At 49.1% G+C, this 22903-nt stretch overlaps 1 protein-coding gene, 1 long non-coding RNA gene and 1 pseudogene across 10 annotated transcripts in view; 2 read left to right on the forward strand and 1 right to left on the reverse strand.

Annotated features, from left to right (window-relative positions):
• Nucleotides 1-22903, forward strand: part of LOC310767601 (polyamine-modulated factor 1-like) — a 161024-nt pseudogene that overhangs the window by 20095 nt on the left and 118026 nt on the right. The window lies entirely within an intron of this gene.
• Nucleotides 16478-17551, reverse strand: LOC310767626. The gene is made up of 2 exons (XR_014550982.1): nt 17427-17551; nt 16478-16752 (listed from the first exon to the last, which is right to left on the reverse strand). It is a non-coding gene; the product is annotated as an uncharacterized lncRNA (long non-coding RNA).
• The window catches only part of PCDH1 (protocadherin 1), an 82332-nt gene continuing 76077 nt past the window's right edge, over nt 16649-22903 (forward strand). Inside the window, exon 1 of one of the 8 annotated variants that reach the window (XM_083624599.1) lies at nt 16649-16785. Coding sequence is in view for 3 of the 8 variants with exons in the window: in XM_083624597.1 (XP_083480723.1) it covers nt 18449-18497 (49 nt within the window). In the remaining 5 variants the exon portion in view is untranslated. Of the gene's footprint in view, nt 16786-17064; nt 17118-17524; nt 17828-18135; nt 18498-19337; nt 19501-22903 lie in introns of those variants that run through there. The other 7 variants (XR_014550943.1, XM_083624600.1, XM_083624602.1 and 4 more) reach the window with 7 other exon arrangements.

Consider the following 22903-nt stretch of genomic DNA (forward strand, 5'->3'; position numbering starts at 1 on the left):
CCCACAGCGTTGCTAAGATGTAGGAAAAGGAAAATGAACTGTGTTTTGCTTTATTGACATCACAGAAGCAGCAAAGAAGATAAGAATAGTTTTACATATGAAACTGCCTTACTCTGTCATCTAGTCTACTCTGAATGGAAGTATCTCTCCAGGGTTTCAGACAGAGGCCTTTTTTAGCCCGGCTGCTTGAGATTCTTTTAACTGGAACGCTGAGGATTGAACCTGGGACTTTCTGCATTCATTTTGGTGGAAAATCCAAGCGGTGTCCCCTTGTGAGAATGAACGTGGTGCATGAGCATATACGTAATTGTGCTGCTGGCTGTTAGAAGTCTTTTGTGGGTATCACAGTAAAATCTCGTTGCACATACAAAAAATTATCTGTGGGTTTACCATGAAATAGACAATGAATTCTCAAACATGGCATAGATTTAGAAGACCCAGATAACTACTGTACTGACCGGTCAGCTTGACGTTGGTACCAGGAAAGCTCCTAAAAAAGATGATTAAATAGTCAGTCTGTGAGCACTTAGAAAACAATGCTGTGATTACTAAGACCCAGCATGGGTTTCTCAAAAACAAGTCATGCCAGACGAATCTCATTTCTTTTTTTGATAGAGTTATAAGCTTAGTGGATCAAGGGAATGCTGTGGGTGTAGTATATCTGGATTTCAGCAAGGCTTTTGATGGGAGAAAGTCCCACCGCACAGGTGGAAGTCCTTGCACAGGGCTTCCGCTGGTAGGGCTGCTTAGCTGAATCCCACCCTCTGTTTCTGCTGGGTCAACAGAATAAAGGATTCTTTCCTCTAGGGTGCACGTAGGAAACCTGTGACACCCCCCCCCAGGTACTGTTGGACTATAATTCCCAGCACCCCCTGACCACTGAGCATCCTGGGAATCCAACAACATCTGGAGGGGCCCCCTGCTCCAGGATCTTTCCCCTGGTAGGGAGCCTATTCTATGAGGATCAGTAGCCTCTGTTTTGGAGGCTTCCAGGAAACTATATTTGATTTTGAGCCCTTTGAAGATAGGAGTGATTTTGTTTCTACTGTGTGGTGTTGATCAGGCTCTGTGGGTCTGTGATTACAGATATTTTAAAAAATAAGAGGCATTCTTTTCATCAGCCTGAGCTGGGGGGCAACAGAGTTCAGGCAAGGAAGGGTAGGGAGAGAGCATTCTGGGATTGGAGCTAGAGGCCTTCAGATGTCAGTTAGCATCCACACTTTGGATGAGATGGGAAAACATATGCCCATGAGGAGCTCATGACTGTTTCTTCATAGCAGGATAACCTACCAGCAAAAGTGAAGATCATGTGTAGATCTATTTGGGTTTTATATTAAGTAGGATAGACTGGCTGTGGTGCTCTGGGCATGGGTACCATTTTCAGATTTCAGCAAAGGCAAACATCTCAGTTCATTGATTCCTTTCAAGTTAAAATTGAAAGGTTGTCTCTCTGAGGAGACTTTGTGAGCGTTTAAGTTAAAAGTCACCACAGAAAATTTATGAACATCCACCATTCATTTAACAAGCAGTGAGTTTTCCCCCCTGCTGACTGTGTTTTCTAGCCACCCCTTATTTGACATCAGGGTGTTTTTTTTAAAAAAATAATGATATGTAGCTTAATATGAAACTGAAGTGATCAGGGAGCCTGTGCTAGCATGTTAGAAACGGGGCAGAGGGAGTTGGATACCATAGCTGTGAGAGAATTTGAACAGAGCTCCTACTTAAAAACAACTAAAAACAAAACAGTTAAAAGCAAGTGTGATTCTATGGCTTGGGACAATAGAAATCAAGCTTTAAAAATGGGTGTGTGAGAAAACTAGAGCACAAACAGAACAAATCACATTTTCAGCTAACCCAGAATTCTTTTTCTCAAGTATGATCATTTCCCACTACTGCTGCTACAACAACTGCCGTTTTTTACTTCTGGCTAAAAGGACAAATATTGGCTTCACCCAATATAGAATGTGATATTCCGTGTTGAGTTCTGCTTCCTAGAAGTCTCTGCTTGCTTTCATTTTTCTTTTTTAAGTCGTTGTCTAGCCTTTAGGGAGGAAAGGATATACTGGAAAGAACATGGGCAAAAATCTTGCACTTTGAAATCAAGTGGAGCAGAAGAGTAAGCTCTTGGCTGCTCTAAAAAGCTCTTCAGAGCACCACTTAGCACTGCACTTTTGTGCACACTCTCATGTGTGCAAATAAAAGGGCGTGCTCATTCAGATGCAGATAGTTCTCTGATTTGTAACAGGGCTGGACACAGCTCACCCACTCTGCCTCATGGCTCTGATCTGGAGGGGTCCCCAATCAGGTTGACCCACCCTGAGCCAACCCAGGAACCACCCACCCCACCCTGGACCTGGTCCAGTAGAAAGGCTAATTAATTAAACATACAGCTGGGGCAAGAAAAGGAGAAGTTGCATTTATTTATTTTCGCCCCAAAGCTTTCTCTGTGAAAACCTGCTCTTTAAAGCTGAAATGTAACCATTGCCTTTAGGTTTCTCCACAGATTGCCATTTGTTCCTATTCAGCGATAAAGAGCGGGTTTTTGCAAGAAAAGCTCTGGAGCGAAAAAATGAAGCTTTAAAGCATGGACTGTGCCCAGAAAGCAAACCCCAAGGCTTACTTAGTTTGGGTCAAGTCTGGACCCAAATTGTAATGAGTCTACATAATCTATCCCATCCAATGAGTTTAACCCATGATGTCAGCCGTCTAGAATAAGTTACTGGCTGAAATTAGCCAGGCAGGTGGCGCCATGACATTTAGGCCCCCACTAAAGACATTTTTAGTGATGCTGGTGGTACTGTAGTCTAAACCACAGTGCCTAGGGCTTGCCAATCAGAAGGTCAGTGGTCCAAATCCCCACGACGGGGTGAGCTCCCGTTTGTTTGGTCCCTGCTCCTGCCAACCTAGCAGTTCGAAAGCACATCAAAGTGCACGTAGATAAATAGGTACTGCTCCGGCAGGAAGGTAAACGGCATTTCCGTGCACTCCTCTGGTTTCCCAGAAGTGGCTTAGTCATGCTGGCCACATGACCCGGAAAAACTGTCTGCGGACAAACGTCAGCTCCCTCGGCCAGTAAAACGAGATGAGCGCCGCAACTCCAGAGTTGTTCGTGACTGGACTTAACTGTCAGGGGTCCTTTACCTTTACCTTTAAAGACATTTTTATTTAAGAAAGTTTCCCCAGTCATTTTGTGCTTTATCGTTTTAGAGCTTGCCTTTTTATTATTATTTTTTGTATTTTATCTCATTTTTACGTGGTATACCACTTTGCGGGCTTCAGTCTGTGAAACAGTTTATAACTTTGTAAAATAAATAAATAATGAACCTGGTGCCCACGGGATGTTTTGAGCTCCCAGCTGTACTGGCTGGGGTTGATCAAAGTTGCACTCTGAAACATCTGGAAGGCTTGATGGATGCTGCCATGAGGAATGTAGCTACAAAGTTGTGGACTGCTGTTCTCAACCATGTGTACCCACTTTGGTGGGCTGGCCATGATCAAGGGCATGCAGCACTTGAATTTAGGATCTGTACCACCCATTTTTTGAGAATATAAATAATGCTATATGCCCAATCCCTGTCTGCACTGAGCCAAAGTGGTTAAAACCCTGCATCACAATTCGTGCATGCACTTGGTCTGGACATCCTAAAGGTTTGGGAAGTGTGTTCCAGCCACCCACTGACCCCTTTCACTCTCAGTAGCTGCAGGATTCGTGTCTAATACCTTGAAATGATGAGAAGAGAGGGAAGGACTTTGGCTGGCATTGGCGCAGCTTACAATTGGGACAACTGGACATGCCAGGGCCTCTTGTACAACCATATAAGCAAACTGTCAGGGAATCCATGTATTAGCTGTGAATTAATGTCCTGCAGAGACTGGAACCTGGATCATGCAGGGATTAAAGAGGCATTACCCTTTTGTTAAAGCTGATGTTTCGGGGATAATCTGGAAGCTTTAGCTAATACATTATTGCAGAAACTTCTTCAATCACAGTGGCAGACAGTAAGCAGATTTGGATATTACTGCATAACTGTGTGCGGAAACCGCTTCTGGCTGCGCTTCGTAGGCTGAGTTGGCGTCCTGATGGCGGGCTCAAACTCAACCCGAACCAGGCCTGGGGGAGAAGGAAGAGGGTCCTTTCGGTCAAGGAGTCACAATAGGTAGACTTCTGGTCGTGCTGTGAGAGCAAAGGGCAACTGGACACTTCCCCAGTGAGAGGGTGATCATTGGATCACTGGGGGAGGCCAACAGACTGCGGCCAAGACTTCAGTCTTCCCTCAGGACAGGATATGGTCATCTTGGAAAGGAAAAGAGCTTCTCTGTCATTGATGACAGCTGCTGCATGTGGGAACCAGGTACTGCCGTCTGATGATGAGGCATCAAAATCCAAGAAAGCCAGCCAGAGCCCTGGCTTCCCACCCCCTGCGACCCTGAGAGGACAGGGTGGCAGTTCTATATGGAGCTAGAGTGTCTAGCCCAGTACTAACTCTTCTGGCTAGGACAGGTTCTTCAAGTCCTCCCTAGTCCTACTACTGGGAGGATGCTGTTTCCAAAAAAAGCCAAAGTCACGTAATTTATAACAGACTAAATAGTTAGTGCTTTTTTTCTGGGTGTATTCAAGGGTATACAGTACCAGCACCCCCCTCCCCAATGTTAAAAGGGTGTCACTTACAGTTACAACTTCATGGCGAGTTGTTGACTGTTAGTGCTTGGTGACTCCTCATGGGCGCCACCACACGACTCGGGTAAGGGAGGCTCTGGCATGGGTTGTGGGGTACCTCAGGTGGCAAAATGGAACTTGCCGCCTCTGGTGGTGGGACAGGGCAGCCTAAATTGCGCTGACTTCCTGTGTTTTTGATTGCTGTGCCTGCCTTGCAACTACCCTGTGAGGCAAATTAGGCAGAAAGGTAGTGGCTGGTTCAATATTGTACCAAAAGCTTCACAGATCTGAAGTTAGGCCTCCCTCCTTTAAGACCAAGACTCTAACCACTGTGCCACACAAGGTCTCTTTGTCTGAAACTGCTGTTGATGGACTTCAGTAGTCAAAGGTCCACTGATACAATGGTCTCAATTCATGCAATTGTTTGGGAGTTTCCATTTTTACTCCAGGTGTTGCTTAGACTCTTGTGCACAACCCTCGTTTCCTCGGCTCCTCCCTTGTTACTTCTCTGCTTCTGCCCTGGAGTAGAAGATCTCTCCTGTGCACATGCGCCCTGTGGCTGTGTGTCTGATTTTGTGCCTTTGGCCTCTCTGTCCTAAACATCATTTGCTGCTTCACTCCCCTGCTGTTTTTGATCCCCCGGCGCTGTGTTGAATTAATCCTTATGGGCTGATCCTTGCTTAATGCTGTACTTGCTCATGTTCAGACTTATAACAAAGCATGATTCTGCAATGACTTGTCCAATAGCTCCAGACAGTCTCTGAGATTGTGAGCTCAGTTAGTGGCGGCGGCAACAGCAGCGCTCCGATTTGCTTGCTCTCCTTTCCAAGGATGCCAGTAGGGTCTAAGGAAACACATTTTCTCCAGCTACTGTTGCCAGTACACCCCCCCCATCCAAGGGTATTTAGATTCAAGAAAAAGAACAAAGAGTTTTGTGGCATCTTGAGGCCTAGCAAGTGTTTGATGGCATAAGCTTTCATAGACTACAGTGTAGTACAAAGTGTTGTTTGAGTTAAATAATAGACACACTTTTTTTTTCAGAGGGTGGGATTGTAAATAGTTAGGTCAGAGGGAAATAAAATCCACAGTGATAATTAAGCAAATAACAGTGACAAATCACAACACAGTTGTTGATAACACGAACATCCTGGCATTGGTAAACCAATTAACACAGGTAAAGGCAGAGGGACCCCTGACAATTAAGTCCAGTCGCAAACAACTCTGGGGTTGCAACGCTCATCTCGCTTTACTGGCCAAGGCAGCTGACGGTTGTCCGCAAACAGTTTTTCTGGGTCATGTGGCCAGCATGACTGAGCCGCTTCTGGTGAAACCAGAGCAGCACACGGAAATGCCGTTTACCTTCCTGCCAGAGCGGTACCTATTTATCTACTTGCACTTTGACGTGCTTTCGAACTGCTAGGTTGGCAGGAGCAGGGACCAAGCAACAGGAGCTCACCCTGTCACGGGGATTCAAACTGTGACCTTTCAATCTGCAAGCCCAAGCAGCACAGTGGTGTAGCCCACAGCACCATCCACGTCCCTAATTAACACAGGTATTGTGCTAGAAATTGATTGTCTCAGTATAGGACCTAATAATTTCATCCACAACGTCAAGTGTTCATTTACTTGCCTCTCTTTGAATATGATAAAGCCCATCATCTGCAAGCAATGCCCTTCTGCATTCTACTTAAGACAAACAGGATGGTCTCCGTGCAAAATAATAAATAGACACAAATCAGAAACGACTATTTTCCAAAGCTAGTGAGCAAACATTTCAACCTCTGAGAACACTCTATAAATGACCTTAAAGTGGCCATCCAGGAGCAAACGAACCTTTTGGATTGAATTGAGACAAATAATTTTCCAAGATCCTTCATATGTTAATTAGCTGACCAATGCTGGAATGTCTGTATTATCAAAAGCTGCTTTGTGAATTGCCACTGATGTTTACGTAATTATCACTTTCTGTACTTTTCTGCGTTTCAGTTCCCTCTGGTCTCGCTGTTTACAACCCTGTGTATATATGCCTGTAACTCAGGATAACACTTCAAACCAGCGATGAAGTGGACTGTAGTCCTCAAAACCTTGTGCCATAATAAATCTGTTAGCCTTGGGAGGTTGTTAGAAGTAGGATGTTGAAAGCACAATAGCCAACAATTGCAGAGCAAGAAAACTTGGGTGGGTGCAAAAGGAGCTTTCTGATGATCTCATATTTTAAAGGGACATGTATAGGAAACAGAAGGAGTGTCAGGGGGGCTTAAAGCTCAGAATGAGCTTAGGCTTTCGAGATAGGTAAAAAAATCACAATAAGGGATTTTCGACTGTGTTCAGAGCTAGAGGCAAAACAAGGAAGTGTAAGTCCGCTGTGTGGAAAAGATGAAGAAATGGCAGCTTAATGAAGCTGCTGGAGACACTTCTGCAGGGAGGAAATTCTGCACTTAGGGGCTGCCTCAGGGAAGGCCTCTGCCAGGCAGAGGTGTAAGGGAGAGGCGGTCTCTTGAGTAACTTGGTCCACACCTATTTAGGACTTCTTAAGAACTTGGTCTGGTAGCAGATAATCCACTAGTGCAGCGGCTTTGACAAAGCTGTGATGTGTTGGTACTGGTTAGCTCCAAACGGCAAACACAACAATCTGCAAGGGCAGCCATACTGTGTACTGTGATCATTTTTTGGTGGCGGGATGTTTTGCATTTTTTGCCTCAGACACAGAACGTCCAGGGCAGGTTAGGCCCTAGTTGAGACAAGAATACAGTGTCTCTGTTGCTGGAGTTGCACCTGGGCTTTGGGTGGGACTAGCATGGAAGCTGTGTCATGGTCTGGAATAAGGCTGCTACTATGCAAGTGTTGGGATGCGGGTGGCGCTGTGGGTTAAACCACAGAGCCTAGGACTTGCCGATCAGAAGGTCGGCGGTTCGAATCCCCGCAACGGGGTGAGCTCCCGTTGCTCGGTCCCTGCTCCTGCCAACCTAGCAGTTCAAAAGCACGTCAAAGTGCAAGTAGATAAATAGGTACCACTCTAGCAGGAAGGTAAACGGCATTTCCGTGCGCTGCTCTGGTTCGCCAGAAGTGGCTTTGTCATGCTGGCCACATGACCCGGAAGCTGTACGCCGGCTCCCTCAGCCAATAAAGCGAGATGAGCGCCGCAACCCAAGAGTCGTCCGTGACTGGACCTAATGGTCAGGGGTCCCTTTACCTTTTACCTATGCGAGTGTTGTTGCATTCCCCCCCAACCTCTGAGCAGTGTGTGAGTCCAGGGGTTCCCGGTGCTAAGCCAGGGTTCCATTTCCTTGGAATGAGGGAGAGCGGAGACTGTGGCATCTTTATGAGATGTGGTTTATGTACACAAATGTACATGATCATATGATGGAGGGGCTTACAACACCCCAGAACATCTTGCCTCTCCCATCCGCACAGCCTTGGATTCCAGCTGAAATCAAGTGTGGCTCTGGGCTCCTAGCTTCTGCCTCCTTCCAGCTCAGCTCTCTGCCTTTATCTTTCTTTATATCAGCCAGGTGAGGAAGGTCATTTGCCCTCTGGCTAGGAGCAGCTTCCCTTGTCAGTCTAATGACCGTACTTAGATGGTAACTATGGGCATTCCCCGTCCAACAATGGGATCCTCCTTGAGAGTTTAACCCTTGCTGGGTCCAGCTCTTCAGGGATGGTAAGAGATTCAGGCATCATAAAGACAAACCCCTCAAACTCACATCACGAATCATCAAATAGCAGCATCAGAAATATGAGCAGAACAGACCTGATCTTTTTGAGAAGTTCCAATTTAAATGGAAGTAAGAATAATCTTTACTGTTTTTATAAAACAGCAAACACACTAAAGAAGCATTTGAGCCTGATTGGCTGCGGAAATGAATGCAGTAGGATGTTCCTCTTTAGACGTCCTTTAAGAAATTTAATGCTCTGTCTCATTAAGTCCTCCTCACAAAATTAAATCCATTGGCATGGATGCATTGCTGTCAATTGGACAGAAAGCTGGCTGAACATCTTGAATAAAAGATAATGAGAGGTGTCAGCATTTCAGAGAATGAGGCGGTATCTGTTTGTGAACTGCGGTGATCTTATTTAAACACCTTTCCCTAGTGATCTTAGAGATAGAGTAAATACCTAGACTAATGGGATTCAAAGATGCTAAACTGGAGAAGATCCCGTGCACAGAGCAATGAGAGAGAGATGGGAGGAGAGAGAGAGAGAGAGAGAGAGAGAGAGAGAGAGAGAGAGAGATTGTTATACATTTTTCATGATCAAGATGACTGCAGAGAGCAAATACTGTGTGCAGGAGTTTACTAAACAACAACCACAACCTGTTTCTTTGGCAGGACTGACCACTTTTTTGCACCTTAACTGAAAATTCAAATAGTGCCCTCCCATCCAGCAGGGGAAAAAACACACAAACTGACCCACCACTTCACTAAACCAGAAACCATTTTTTACCACCTGCCTGTCTGCTTTGGCATATGCAGGCGGAGCATGGCAGGTACTGGAATCATGAGCAGTTTGTCACACAGATTCTTTGTAATGCGCTTTGAATTTTCAGTTGAAACTCATGAATCCTGTTACAATTTTGTAGATCTGTTGGTTATTAATTGTGGGAGGAATTCACTGCTATTAAGAACTGCTGCTGCTGCTGCTGCTCCATTTTGGTTTCAACTCTATGGTGGTGGCCTTTTCTTGAGCTCAGAGGATGAATGCAACCCTGATTCCAACATGCTGCATACTCCTGATGGGTTCGGAGCTGAAGCGGTTAGCAAATTCAGGGCCTGCATTGGCCCCAAATGCATGGCAGGAGTTGAAAGGATGAAGACAGGAGACCATTCCCTCCCTTCCGCCATCCAGCCCTTTAGCCTGGCCAACTGAAGCCTGCGCCCATGTATTGCTTTCTGCTGAGAGGGGTTTCCCACAGCCGCAAGTGGACAGGCTGAAGGACATTTGGCTCACAAATCTGGGTGGGAGAACTAGGGATTTGTTGTGGATTTCTTAAGATCAGTGGTGGCCAGCAAGGGGTCTCTTTCACTAAGTGACTCCTTCCTGATGATGATGATGATGATGATGATGATGATGATGCAGCAGGCAGAAACAAACAAACAAACAAACAAACAAACAAACTTTTTACCACCAATAGCAGCTGTCTTTGTATGCCTGTGTAGTGGCTTCCCCAGCCCAGGTGCCTTGGGCATTAGGGCAAAAACTAAATGGTGGACACCAGCCCACAGCCACCACTTTGGACAGCTGCATAGCCACCCACTGCTTTACAATGGTGTGTGTGTGAGAGAGAGAGAGAGAGGGGAAGGAAGGAAGGAAGGAAGGAAGGAAGGACTCCTTAAACATCTTTAAAATCACCAAAATTGACCCGCCCCCCAATTCACTGCCTCTGATGAATTTTGAGGGTCGGATTGAGATCAGCTTTATGTGTGAAGCTGCCCTTCTTGTACCTTGACCCCCAAGTAAACATTTCCTGGGTTTTAGCTAGTTAGCCATTCTGGCAGTTTAATGCCTTTCTTCTCCCTTATATCTATTGCTTTCAAACCACTGGAAGGGACCACAAGGGACATGTAGTCCAGCCCCCCTGAAATGCAGGAAAATCTTTTGCCCAACGTGGGGCTCAAACTCACAACCTTAAGAGTCTCATGCTCTGCTGACTGAGCTATCCCAGCAGCCAAGTTATGTAAAATCACTTTAATTAACTGCATGGTTTTAAGGTCTATTTTAATTGACTGCAAGTCACTTTGAAAGTTGCAAACAGAAAAAGTGGCTCATAAATGTATAACAATAGAAATATCAATAATTCTTCAAGTGGGCAATTGGGGCTGAGACTTGCCGAAGGCTACCCACAGAATCTATGTTTGAAACACATTGGCTTTGAGCATCATCTAAGCACAAAACCTATTACAAGGGCTGACATTTGCTCACTCGTCTGGGATCATGTGTGACTCATGTGTGTGACACAAGGAGTTTGACAGCAGGGGAAGAGGGTGCCAAGAATGCCTTTGCTTGCCAGAGAATTGTCACATATTCACATATTTTAAGTTAGAACCAAGGCCATTATTCAGCTCATGCCTTAGAACGGATGGGGGAATTCTCCCTCCTCATTCCTAGCATTCTGTTCCTGTCCATCTTGCTTCTATTGGCTAGTCTCTTTTTATATACTAGAACCCACTTCCAAAGGTTCCACATACTCTTTTATGACTATTGTCCCCTTCACATGCAAAAATGTGAATGTATTAATTTTTAACTTTGAAAAATCCTGAGCATGCTGTTGCTTGCACCCCAATCTCTGAGTGGTGCAAGACTCCAGCCGTTCCAGTTCTCACCCAGGGTTCTGTTTTCCTTGGAATAAAGATCACTGGCGACTGTAATGTGGTTAGGATTTGTGATTTGATTCACACATATATACAACATGAGGATAGGATGGAAAGGCTTACAGCATGAACTCTCCCAACAGCTCTGGCTTCCCCGTTCAATTTATAGGTATGTCCCCAAAACCATAATTTTGGATTCAGCACAGAGAGCGAAACAAGCCTCTGTGTATCTCTTCAGCTTCAACTCAAACTAAATGGAAGACCAGCTGTTGGCTTTTTGTTCTCCTAGATGGTGTAGCCTCTAGCGGAGTGAAGGGGGAGGCCTACCCCCTCCTGAAATAGCACCACCAACCACTTGTTGCAGTGGTGACACACCTGTCCTTTCCCAGCTCTAAAGGCATGTAAATGGAGTGCATACAGGCCCATCCCAGGGACATAAACTTAATAAAGAGACTGGTTTGACCAGTTCAGCAGCCCCTTCTACCGCAAACTGCAGAGATAACATCACAGGCTTGATTGGCAGCCACTGACGTCAGCCAAAGCAACCCCTCTGTCGTATAACAATAGTTATGGGCTGAAGATAAATTGATTAACCCAATTACATTACATTACACTTTGCATAATTTGCTCTTCTTAATGAGCATTGCAATTAGCATTATTTTAATATCCTGCTTTATTTACAAATTCAAAATAAAGGAGCACCTCACAGGTTAAATGAAACTAAACTGGCAGGAAAGTTGGATATTATTTCATGGTTAACAACCGTAAACAGATTTCAAAAGAGCATGGCTTATATTAATAAATAAACCCCTATCCTTCCAGGGCCCCAAATCATTCCACAATGCCACCTTATTAATCTATGTGACCTTGCTGGCTGGGAAGCAGCTACGTGTTTTGTTACTGAGAAGTATGGTAAACTGGATTCATCCATTGGTATAAGGCTACATTAGAACACAGCAGACCAGATACCTAGAACTTTAAGAAGCGGACTCTACTGCATTGGTAACTTGCTTTTTTCAAACAAGAATACCTCTAAATATCATGCCAGTGCAAGCCTTTCCAATACAGTGGCCGCCCCAGAAAGATTGCCTATTTGAGCATCTCTGCACATAAGTAAACACCACTGAGGTGTTCTTGATTTAGGGCTACCTAAGGCTGAAGCAGGTTAATAATAATTTTTAAAAAGCCTTTCCACTTATAACTGTAATCCCCATTGCTTGCCATGGTGGAGGCTGCTGTGGGGATGGAAGACATTACCTCATTATCACATGTCACTCTGGTTCTTGGTAGTATATTAACAATTAAGTACTCCCTGTATTTCAAGAATCACTCAAGAATCCTTACAAGTTTCTTGTAAGGTGGACCAGGGCTGTTATCACCCCCATAGCAGTATCCCATGGATTACTGCTTACCAGGAACGTGCTCTAACCATGCAAAATGCAACTGTCTATAAAACATGGGGTAAGTTAATGGAGGAATCTTACCTGTATTCTTGCCTAAAGCAGGGCCTCAGGGTTAGAGATGGCATTGGAAATCTAAATGCTATCTTCCATGTATCATAGTTCTCAAGATATACTGGGCAGCATCATGGCTCTGCTATTGCACTGTTGCAGTGTTGGTAAATGTATTCCGTACCTCTCCAAGAAACACAGAACGAAGCACCCATACCCACAGTAGAGGAGCTACTAACAGTGACCCCTGCAATAGCAATTGAGTCCCCAGTTCCCCTTCCTGTTAGTGTCCCATGACACTCTTCTGTAGCAACAATGAATTACCACCATGGACTCCTTATTTGCTCACTCATTGTGACAAAGATGCAAACTTTTATTGAACAGCACCAGGGATGGGGAGGGGGCTTCTGTGACATGCGTACGGGTTTGCCAAGTGGTTGCTCCATAGGGCTCTTCTGCCTTTGAAAGCTGCATGGCCAACATTGCCTGTGACTCCATCTCTGTTCTGCGTATCTCTTTGCCTGTTATAGAACTGCCTCTCATGGAACTTGCAAAGGTGCAGGATCCTGACTAGAAGAAGTTGGTTGTCCACCGCACTGAGGAACAGCTGGGAGCACTCAGCACCCTGCTGCTAGGCCTGCTGTGAGGCCTCCCTTGTGGTCTACCAAGAACTGCATACATGGAAGGTCCTGTTCTCTGCAGAACGCCATAGAAATGAAGGTATGCAGCAGGTATTATCTGGTACCAGCTGTGGTACCCAATCCATTGCCTCCAACCATGGAGGAAGAATAGCCATCATGGCTGAGATGTTTGTGTTCCTTTTCCCCCCATGTAAATGTCTCCAATAAAAACATCCCTTGTTTTATTAGATTTTGGTATGAAGTATTATGTGGTGAAGGAAAAATGAGCTGAGCAATTTGGGCCATTCCCTCCCCCTGGGGCAGTGGTCCCTTCCTTCCTCCTCTTGGTCCATGCTCTGCATTCTGTGTGGACTCCAAAGGCCAAGGTAACGAATTAGGACCCGAAGGAGAGGGAGCTGGCAGGCTGAATGCGTTTGTGTCATTTTGGGAAGCAGCAGGACGCAGCAGATCTCAGGGTGCCAAAGAAGCAGCCTGTCCTGTACAGGGAATATTTAAAAGGGACTGGCATCTTCTTTTGGTATTTGGAATACTAGGCTCATAGGGGGGAATCTGAAAGACATGAGCAAACCAGTGATGTAACCATTAGCAGCCAATATTTCCCTCTCTTCCAGATTTCCTTCTGGGACTTGCTTCTCAAGGAACAGGGGAATCAACAGTCAGGAAGGAAAACGGACATCAAAGGGAGCGGGAAAGGGCAACATCAACTCAGAGGGTTCTCATTCAGTGGGTGCAGCCATCTGCATCTGTTAATCTTCAGACAAGACCACGACTCCAGGGGCCTTGGGCTAATAACGGGAATTCTCCTCTAGCTCACAGCCTCTTCCTCTTCCTCCCATCACCGCAAGGTCTGCATCAAACTGGCATTTGCAGTGGCTGACACAAGCTGCCTGTGTTTTCTTATTTTTGTTATTTTTGAGAGGATATTTTAGCGCTGAACGCATTCCCTCCTGTTGCCATGGCAGCCGTGACAGGGGTTATATACCGTGAGAAAAATACCAAAATTAATGAGTGAGTGAAAGTGCAGCAGAGAGAAAAACAAGGTTAAAGAAAGAGTTAAAACAGTAATAAAAACAACCTCTTGATAATTTGGCAGAATGTATCCTACAGGCAAGAGGAAAGAGAGAGAGAGAAAGCTTTCCAGGGAAGAACATACATCATGGCCTCCATGAAAAGCCCGGTGCGACAGGAATCACACCTACACAAGAACACCTTCCTGGTGCCACTCCAATATGTGAGTGGTGCTGCAAAAAACAGAAACAAACAAACAAAAAACCCACCACCCCAATCAATGCAAAACCTTCTCTCCTGACAACCCCAGCCCAAGGTCTCACAATGTCTGGCACCCTGCTGACTATAACCTGGATTCAGAATGATGCCACACCCCAAATCCATGTGAATATCATACAAGAATATCAGCACATACGTTCTATCTGAGGACCCCAAACTGGCACACTTCCTGCCTATACTTGCTGATCAGTATGACAACTCTGAGACTGTCATCACAATCAACACCCAGGAATTAGCACTGTGTCTTTGAACCACCACCATAACATTGTCTATGTCATGTCTACCCCCCCTTAGTGTGAGCTGGTGCCCCCTCCTGAAACAGTGGTTCCTTTCTGCCCACCCATTTGGTACTGTAAATTCTTAAAAGCAGCCCAGGCGGTCCTCATATCAGCAGAACATCTTCCCAAGTGTGCCCTAGATACTGTTAGAACCTGGCTTGAAAAATCAACATTGCGCTCAGATCTAGCATGGTGCCCGGGCTGCCACACAGAGACACCCATCTTTGTTTCGCCTTGTATTTGTTTGCAGGAGCAATACTGTATGGGGGGAGAGGAAAAAAGCCTAGAGTCTTTCATGTTGCTCATTTCCTCATGTTTGTTTTTCAGTGCCTTTTGTTTTTAATTGTAGGAAGGAGAGAATTGTCAGAACATCTGTGTTATTAGCATTAGCTGCCCGAATCCTCTCCCTCCCCCCTCCTGTGGAGCCCAGAGCTGATGAGAGAACAGAGGAGCCTTTGAAACAGCTCACAGCAACCAGCAGCCAGGTTTGCAGCATTTGTGTTGGGGGAAGAGTATTTATTCTCATGTAAGGTTCATTTGCTCTCCTATATTTCCCCTTTTCTAGAGATTTATCTGGCTACTCTCCCGTCACAGACTTTGTTTTCCTGACAAGGCCCCGTGGCACCACACGGCAGCTGTCTCTGTGCAATGTGCCACAGCACGGTAGGGCTGATGGACTCTTCTGCGCCATGCTGGGCTCCCCAGTGTCCTCCGGAAGGGGCAGCATCAAAACCTGCGGGTGGTTGAGGGAGAGAAGGCAATGCTGAGAGCGGCTCTTCTTCTGAGGATCACCCACGCCTTCACGAAGATTCGCTTCCTCCCCTTGAACACAGTAGGAACCAGGCTGAAGGACATGGGCAGGGCCTTTCAGTCATAAGCAGCTGTACCCACAAGGCGCAGGCAAGGAGCTGCCTCAGGTGGCAAATGCAGAGGATCATGCCACTCAAGGACTGCGGTGCAAGATAAACAAATGCAGCCCTCTGAGCACCACCCACCAGGAAATTAATGGGAGTTAATTAATGGGAGAGATTTCGAAGGAGGGACATTCAAGTGACAACCTCCCTCCTTTTGACTCCTGTGTGAGATAAGAGGAGGGACGTTGCTACTTCAATTTCTCTCCTCATAAATCTGTCTTACGGTAACATTCAGTTCTCTTTTAAGAACTGGAAACACCTGAAGGAACAGGAACAGGAAGTGTACTGTACTTCTGAGAAGACCATGTAGCTGAACATGATCTCAACTCATCAACATCCTTGATGCTCCAGCAAGCTTTTGAAGCAGGCAGAAAATAAAAGGGAAAAGGTAACTTTTTAATACCAGCTGCATACTTCCTAGTCCTAACACCCAACTAGGATAACCGTTCCCCAGTCTCTAACGCAGGTGCGGCCTCACACCAGTTACCTGGGTATCTTATGCAAACAAAGCCTTGCAGGCCTACCTACAAAGTAAACAGAGCAAAGTCCGTTGAGACTGGGCTGGGCAAAAGGCACATTACCTTAGCCAGATTTGTAGCTACAATGGGAACATGCAAACGCCATCCTAATTGGGGTCAGAGTTCACTACTGGGTGAAGATCAAACTAAAAAGCTAGAAGTGGCCAGTTCCACTGCAGTGCGTTGCTTTTCCGAACATCAGCATTGAGTGATGTACTAGGGGAAAGTGAACTTCAAGCCTTGGATATGATTTAATTTAAGATGAAATGAAACAAAAGTGGGGGGGGGGGAAACATAGCTCCAGAGCAGTGGGCAGTAGCAGAAAAGCCTGGAGCAAGCAAGGAGTGGAGGATTAGCCTGGAGAGATGAGTAGGAGCAAAGAGGAGCAGCAGGAATTCTTAAGAGACTCTCTTTTTTGGGGGGGGGGAAGAGTCTTTTGATAAGAAATTCACATTCCTCACAAGACCCCTCTCTCCCAGGAAGATGCAGAGATACTCTCTCTTTCTCTTTTTAACACACACACACAGCCCAAGGACTCAAACTCACATAAAGCCCGTCATTCCATTGAAAGACAAAGCAGCCTCTAGATGGTGCAGTGGGTTATGGAAGGCGAATGGAGCATGTATGGGAAGAAGGAACGCGGGGGCTGCGCTGCGCAACAGGTTCATAGAGCTGAGCAGCATGTAAAAAATCTGGAGCTGCAGGAAAGAAGCAACACGTGTTTTTAACAGGTTGGCTCTGCCTATAATCTACTCCTAACGATGCTAGAGAGTACCCCGTGCGGACTTGGGAGCTCGCCAGCAGGGCAGCCCGGCAGCCCCCCACCCCGGTAGGGCTCCGCAAGGCGCCTGCTGAGTTGTTTGACGCGGCCGGCCTGCAGGGGCCCAAGAGCCAGGGATCTCTGGAGCCTGGCAGCTTGGCACCGGGAGCGCCAGGCTGAATGTTAACGAGCGCTCAGTCCTTGGCAAAGGACCAGAATCCAGCTTGGAAATCCGGACCACTGGCAGAGCAGGGCCCGCGCCGCTTAAAGGGGCAGAGGAGCTCGGCAGCCGCTTCCCCGCGTGTGAGTGCCCGCTGTTTTCTCGGCCGCCCTGAATGCCGGGGCAGCTGGCAACCATCTTGGCCTCGCCAGCCCGGAGTTCTCCCTGGAAGCCCCTCGCCCGCCCCAGAGGGCCCGCCGGAGGGTCGCCGCCTGCTCGGAAGCGGCTCTCCGGAGACGGATCCCCGAGGGGCAGCGGCATGGCACTGGCATCCCCCTCGGGCTTGCTGCAGTGGCGGCGAGGGGGAAGGGCGGGCGGCTGGGCAGGTGCGCAGTCCCAGCTCGCTCCCTCCTCCCCCGGCAGGTGCAGCCGGCGACGCGCGGGTGACTCACCGGAACCGGCCGCGAGGACAGCGGGGGAGGAGGGGGGAGGGCGCGCGGGCGGGCGGGCGGCGGGGCTGGCGGGGGCAAGGTCAGCGGGAGTCACGCGGGGAGAGCGAACGGCGGGCAGCCGGCGCGGCGCTCCAAGCGGCTCCGGCCAGCAGGGCAGGCAGGCAGGCGGGCGCGCAGGCCTCGTCGGCGCCTCGTGGGGAGCAGGCCTCGCGCGCCCCTAGTGGCCGTGGCCGCCGCCGCCGCCGCGAGTGGGACGCCTCCTGCTGCCGGGCGCCAGCGCGCGACCTCGCGGCTCGGGCAGCTGCAGCGACGGGCTGCAAATCGGCTGGGCGGGCGGCCGGGCATCTCGCCGCGAATTCCCCGGGCAGCGCGGGGCTGCCCATCGCTTCCCCCCAAAGCAGGCAAGTCAGTGGCCGAGGAGCCGGGCGGCGCGGGTGGCGATGCTGCTCCCGAAGGCGCTCGGGGAGGACTTGTCCCCTTCCTCGGAGGCGAGCGAGCGAGCGCGCGGCTGGGCTCGGCTAAAGCACGCGAGGCTGGCTGGGTCGCTGGCGCTGCGGCCACCTCCGCGCGGAGCCTGGCTCGGGCACCGGCTCTGCCAAGGCGCCGGAGCTCCGCCTCCCTCTCCCCGGGCAGCGAGGACGACGGCGAGGAGGAGGCCAGCCGGGAGGGAGCGCGCGCGGAGAGGGAGGCGGCGGCGCGCGCGCGCGCGAGGAGCGGGGGGGGGGCGATGCGATCCCTGGGCTGCGCTTCCCCTGCACTTCCTCCTCACACACACCGAGAGAGCAGCTCCGGCTCGGACACAGCCCGGCTCGGCGCGCGCCCCGGCAGCAGCGGCTGCTTGGCTGGGCTCGTGGCGCGGGCGAGCGGGGCAGGCGGGCAGGAGGGAGGGCTTCCTTCGGGTGGAAGGGACTGAACGTAGCGGCGCGGATTTGGAGCGGAGCGCGACGGCGCGGGGGGCTCGGAGAGCCCGGCTGCTGGCGGATTTGCTGCGGAGAGCGGCGGGCAGGCGGCGGGAGGCGAAGATGCCCGGCGAGGAGCGGCGAGCCAGGAGGAAGCCCCGGGCGCCGCGAAGTAAGGAAGCGCGGCGCGGCGAGCGGGCGGGCGGGCAGCCGGGAAGCGGCCAGGGCGGACCCCGCGGCGGAGGACCGCGCTCGGCTCGCGGCTGTGTCGGAATGCGGGCGCCGGGCTGGAGGGAAGCGAGCAAGGCTGCGGGTGGCGGGAGCAGAGGCGGGCGAGAAGCCGCGCAGCTCCCCGAAGACGGAGGGGCGAGGATGGGGATACTTGGTAGGCAGCTTGTGGGGGTCAAGTTTTTGCTCCAGCCGGCAGGCGACTCGCCTGCGGTCCTGCGCCGGGTCCTTCTTCCTCTCGCCGCATCCAGCTGCTTCGCCCCCCCCCCCCGCGAGCTGCGGCGCCTCCGTTGCTGCTCTCCCTCCCGGAGCCAATTCGATCCATTCTCTCCCCCCCCCCGCGCCCCTCCTTTTCGGCACCCTATTTTTTCACGGATCGGGGTCTCGATGAATCTTTTCCAATCTGCGGAGACGGGAGCGCCCCCGAAATCGGAAGCAGCTCCCGGGGGGAGGCAGTGAGGGCTCCGCGCACATTGCTACCCCCCTCCCGTTACAGGCGAGAAGCAGCGGGGGGGGGACACGACAGGGAGGCGTTTGTGGGCGACGCCTGGCTTCCCCCCGATGGCTGCACCCCGATGCGCTGTGTGCGCCCCCTCCCGGATCAGAAAGGGGGGCAAGCAGTCGGGCTCCTGCCAGGACCCAAGCACCCTCGCCTCCTGCCACTTGTTGGGTGCTGGGGGTGGGGAGAACTCCGCTTCGCTCGTGTGCCCCCCCCCCGCCCCGACGCCTGCCCCTGCCCCGGAATGCCCTGCCTGTGTGCGGGCTCCGGGGACGTGGCATCCCTGCAAGCGCCTTTTCGGACTGCGCGTTTTGCTGGTGCGGCGGGGGGGGGGGGCGCGGGCGGGCGGGCGGGCGAGGCTGGCAGCTGCCCTGGCTGGCGCTCGTGCTTCGCTCCTGCGCGCGGATGGCCGAGGCGGCAAGCGCGCCTCCTCTTCCCCGGGTGAAAAGTGCGTTGCATTCTCGCCCTTGCCAGGTTTCTCCCCCTCCCCGCGCGCTCTGTCCGGGGCACTGCTGCTCCGGGGTTGGGGTCTCGAGGAGCGTCTGCACGGGAAAGGGTGCTGCCGCGCAGCGGGTTCGGGTGTAGATGCGCCTCCTTTGGAGAGAGACCCCGAGGAGTGCTTGGGGGAAGGCAACCCAAGGGAAGGCTGGGGAATACGCACGAAAGAGGAGGAAGGCGAACAGGCTGCGTGTGCATGCAAGAGCGGACAGGTCTGAGGTGAACTTCAGGTGTTGGGCATGTAGAGGAAGTGGGCATGCATGGCTGGTGGAGACCCGGGTTTCAGCGCTGGCGTACGCTTGTGGCGAGAACTGGCGTCCGTAGCATGTCGTCGGTGAATCGGCGTGTGTGCGCGCACATGAAGTATGATGGGTGGAAGAGGGGGAGACGTGGAAGGTGCACAGAAAAGAGGCGCCCCTGGGTATCCCGGGGGGTGAGGCAGGCTGGAAGGATGTGGTGGTGGTGCATGTACTTTCCTATGGAGGAGGGGCATGTGATGCGTGTGTATCCTATGAGGATGTTCCTAGGAGTGAGGGATGTGTTAGGTGTGCCCTGCGAGAGGGGCTGTATGGATTTGATTGTGCAAAAAGCCATTTACTGTATTGTTGCCGGATTACTTGTTGCCATTTGCTCTTAACCCGACCTCTTTGAGGGGCTGGAAGGGTGGGGTGAGGCGGAGTCCCCTTTACAGCTAGTTATATGCAGCCTTGTATGCAGATGCTAACTATGAATCATGCTCTATTTTCCTCTGCCCGTTTGTGGTTACTGTAAGTTTCTAGTCCAGCATCTGGGGACCTCTCATTTTCCCAGCGCTAGTACTGAATGTTTCTTATGTGTTACCCAACCAATGATTATTTAAAAAAAAAAAAAACTGCAGCAACATCCAAGCATTCTTTCCAACACAATATTTGAGACCAGAGAATAAGTTTGTGCTTTTTATCTGTCATCAGTACGTGAATTAGGTAGCTGCTGTTTTAAGGGTTTTGTATCGTTGTGCACGGCACAATCTGATTTCGACCCCAAGCCCTAATTCTGATTTGTGCTTCCTGGTGTTCCTGAGTGTGTGTTCTGTTGGCCGGAGAGCTTTTATTCTGGGATGTTTCCTGTGCACAGTGTCTTCAGTGTATGGCTTTCATCCTATAGCCTCTTCTAGTAAGGTAGAGGGGTTTGATATTTTGATTGGGCAGTTATGAGTTAACTGCCATTGCCAGCTGCTGGTGACCCCAAGGGGTTCTAGGACTCGACTTCTAAAGAAATCTTTATTGCTTTCTGAGTTGCCTTAAGGCAGATCTGTTATCTATGTGTTACCCAGAATCAAATGCTACAAAAGACCACCACCACTGTATCCCTATAGGCAGACCGTGCTTCCAAATAGGAGCCAGGAGGCCTAAGCCCTGCTGAATAGTTTTGTATATGCTAATGTGTTTACACCTAAATGAGTTGGAGAATGGTCTTGCTAAGCCAGTTGCAAGAGGAAGGAATAATTGGTCTAACAAAGCCAGGTGTAGATAACAGGTGCTTTTATTGGGGATTTGAAAGCATCTCAGCCAGCATAGGCCCTTGGCCAAAAGTCTGGGTTGCAACAAATCAGTGGAACCTACAGGGCAAAAGACTAGGTCATGGATCATGGGCCAAAGCCATAATCCTCAGCCCCAGCCAACATGGCCATGCTTAGGGATGGGAGTGGTCTTTCAAAATACCTGGCGTTGGCAGCCAACACCCTGTTGGCAGCCTCTGGACTCAGAGATGGATTAATACATGCTGAGGCCCTAAACTATGGCAGCTTTAAGCGGCCCCTGAGCGTTACCCAGACTGTATTATTCTAACAAGAAGGACAACGGAAATAGAAATAATGAACTATTGTATTTGTATACATGCCGATGCATAGGCTAGGATGGAACTAAAAACTAACAATCTTGCACATCTTGCAATAAGCCTGCTTGCTTAGCATATATTAAAACAATATTATTGTTATTTCTGAATAGATATGTAAACACAACATGACAAATTATTGTGTAGCCATTGAGTATATTTCATCATATCAGAATGAGCTTGTTTTCCTATTTCCTTCATTAACCAATTATGCAAAACTCCAAATTTAGGTTAGTTTAGTTTGTTTGTTTTTTACTTAGAGGCCTCTCATAATCTGAGGCCCCAAGCTGCAGTTTATTTTGCTTGTGCACAAATCCAGCACCGACTAGACTAGGCAAGCAGCTCGACAAGGTTAAAGCTCTGACCCTGACTCTGGCTTAGAAGCATTGCAGAAGGAGCCTAACGAAGTGGTGGAGCTGGATTTGTTAGGCAAGAGCTTTGGCTTGTTCTGTTGTTGTTTTTTCTTCTCCTGGATGGAATGTGGCTTCTCTAAGATCGCACAAAAATAATAAGAAATGCACTATTGTGAGACGATGAATAGTCTGTGTTGAAGGTTGGTGTTGAGCTGGTGTGTGTTGAGCATCATTCTGCAGGAATGCTGCAAGGGCTTAAGCTCATAATGCACATGCGTGCTCATATTGTACGGGGACATGGATAGAGAGGAATGTATGGATGTGCTTGTTTCTACTGGGTATGCACATGTATGAAGTAATCAACAATGAATTTCTCAAGGGCAAATGCGGTGCAGAATCCGTGGGCAAGAGGCTGTGACAACTCACACTGCAGCCTTGACCATTCATTAGCCAGGTGTGGCTCAAAATATGGTGCTTGAGATGGAAATGCAAAATGGTGACTTTATTTTAGTAATTTCGAGTGGTTACAATCCACTGGCAAGTTCCTTCGGGAATTTCTCAATGCCCAAAGTCAGCTATCTTCCTTTGCCTGCATCTGGTCAGATTGCACAGGTAATTACGTTAGGAAATGCAATTATTTCATTTTTATCCCATGAAGTCCTAATGCGATGGACTTTAAGGAAGGCTTGGCTATCCTATTTCCACATTTCTGCTGTTGCTAGGCTCTGAATTGAATTGGCAGTAGTATGAGTTCCTTTTTCTGCTCCCTATTACAGGCCTACCATGTTGGCTGCATCATTAGATGACTGAAATGCAGTTCAGGAATTGCTCGGCTATCTGCTTTCTTGGGTTTTGTTAAATGTTTAGAAGTGGAGCTCTTTGTTTTAACAGGGTTCCTTCCATTACATTGGGCTATACTGGGTACTAAGTACAAAGTATTTCTGGGTGATACGTAAAACGTTGCCCTGTATTGTAGCATGCCTCCATTGGGAGATTCCTTCCACTTTATCCTCTCGCAAATCCCTCCCACATTTTGGCTTTCTCTCATTTCCTCGCCTACACCACTGCCCCTCCCTTTTTACTGCCCATCAGGATATAATCTCAATAGTTTACAGACAACCACCCCAT

The sequence above is a fragment of the Podarcis filfolensis genome, assembly GCF_964270895.1.
Source record: "Podarcis filfolensis genome assembly, chromosome: 7".
Lineage (NCBI taxonomy): Eukaryota > Metazoa > Chordata > Lepidosauria > Squamata > Lacertidae > Podarcis > Podarcis filfolensis.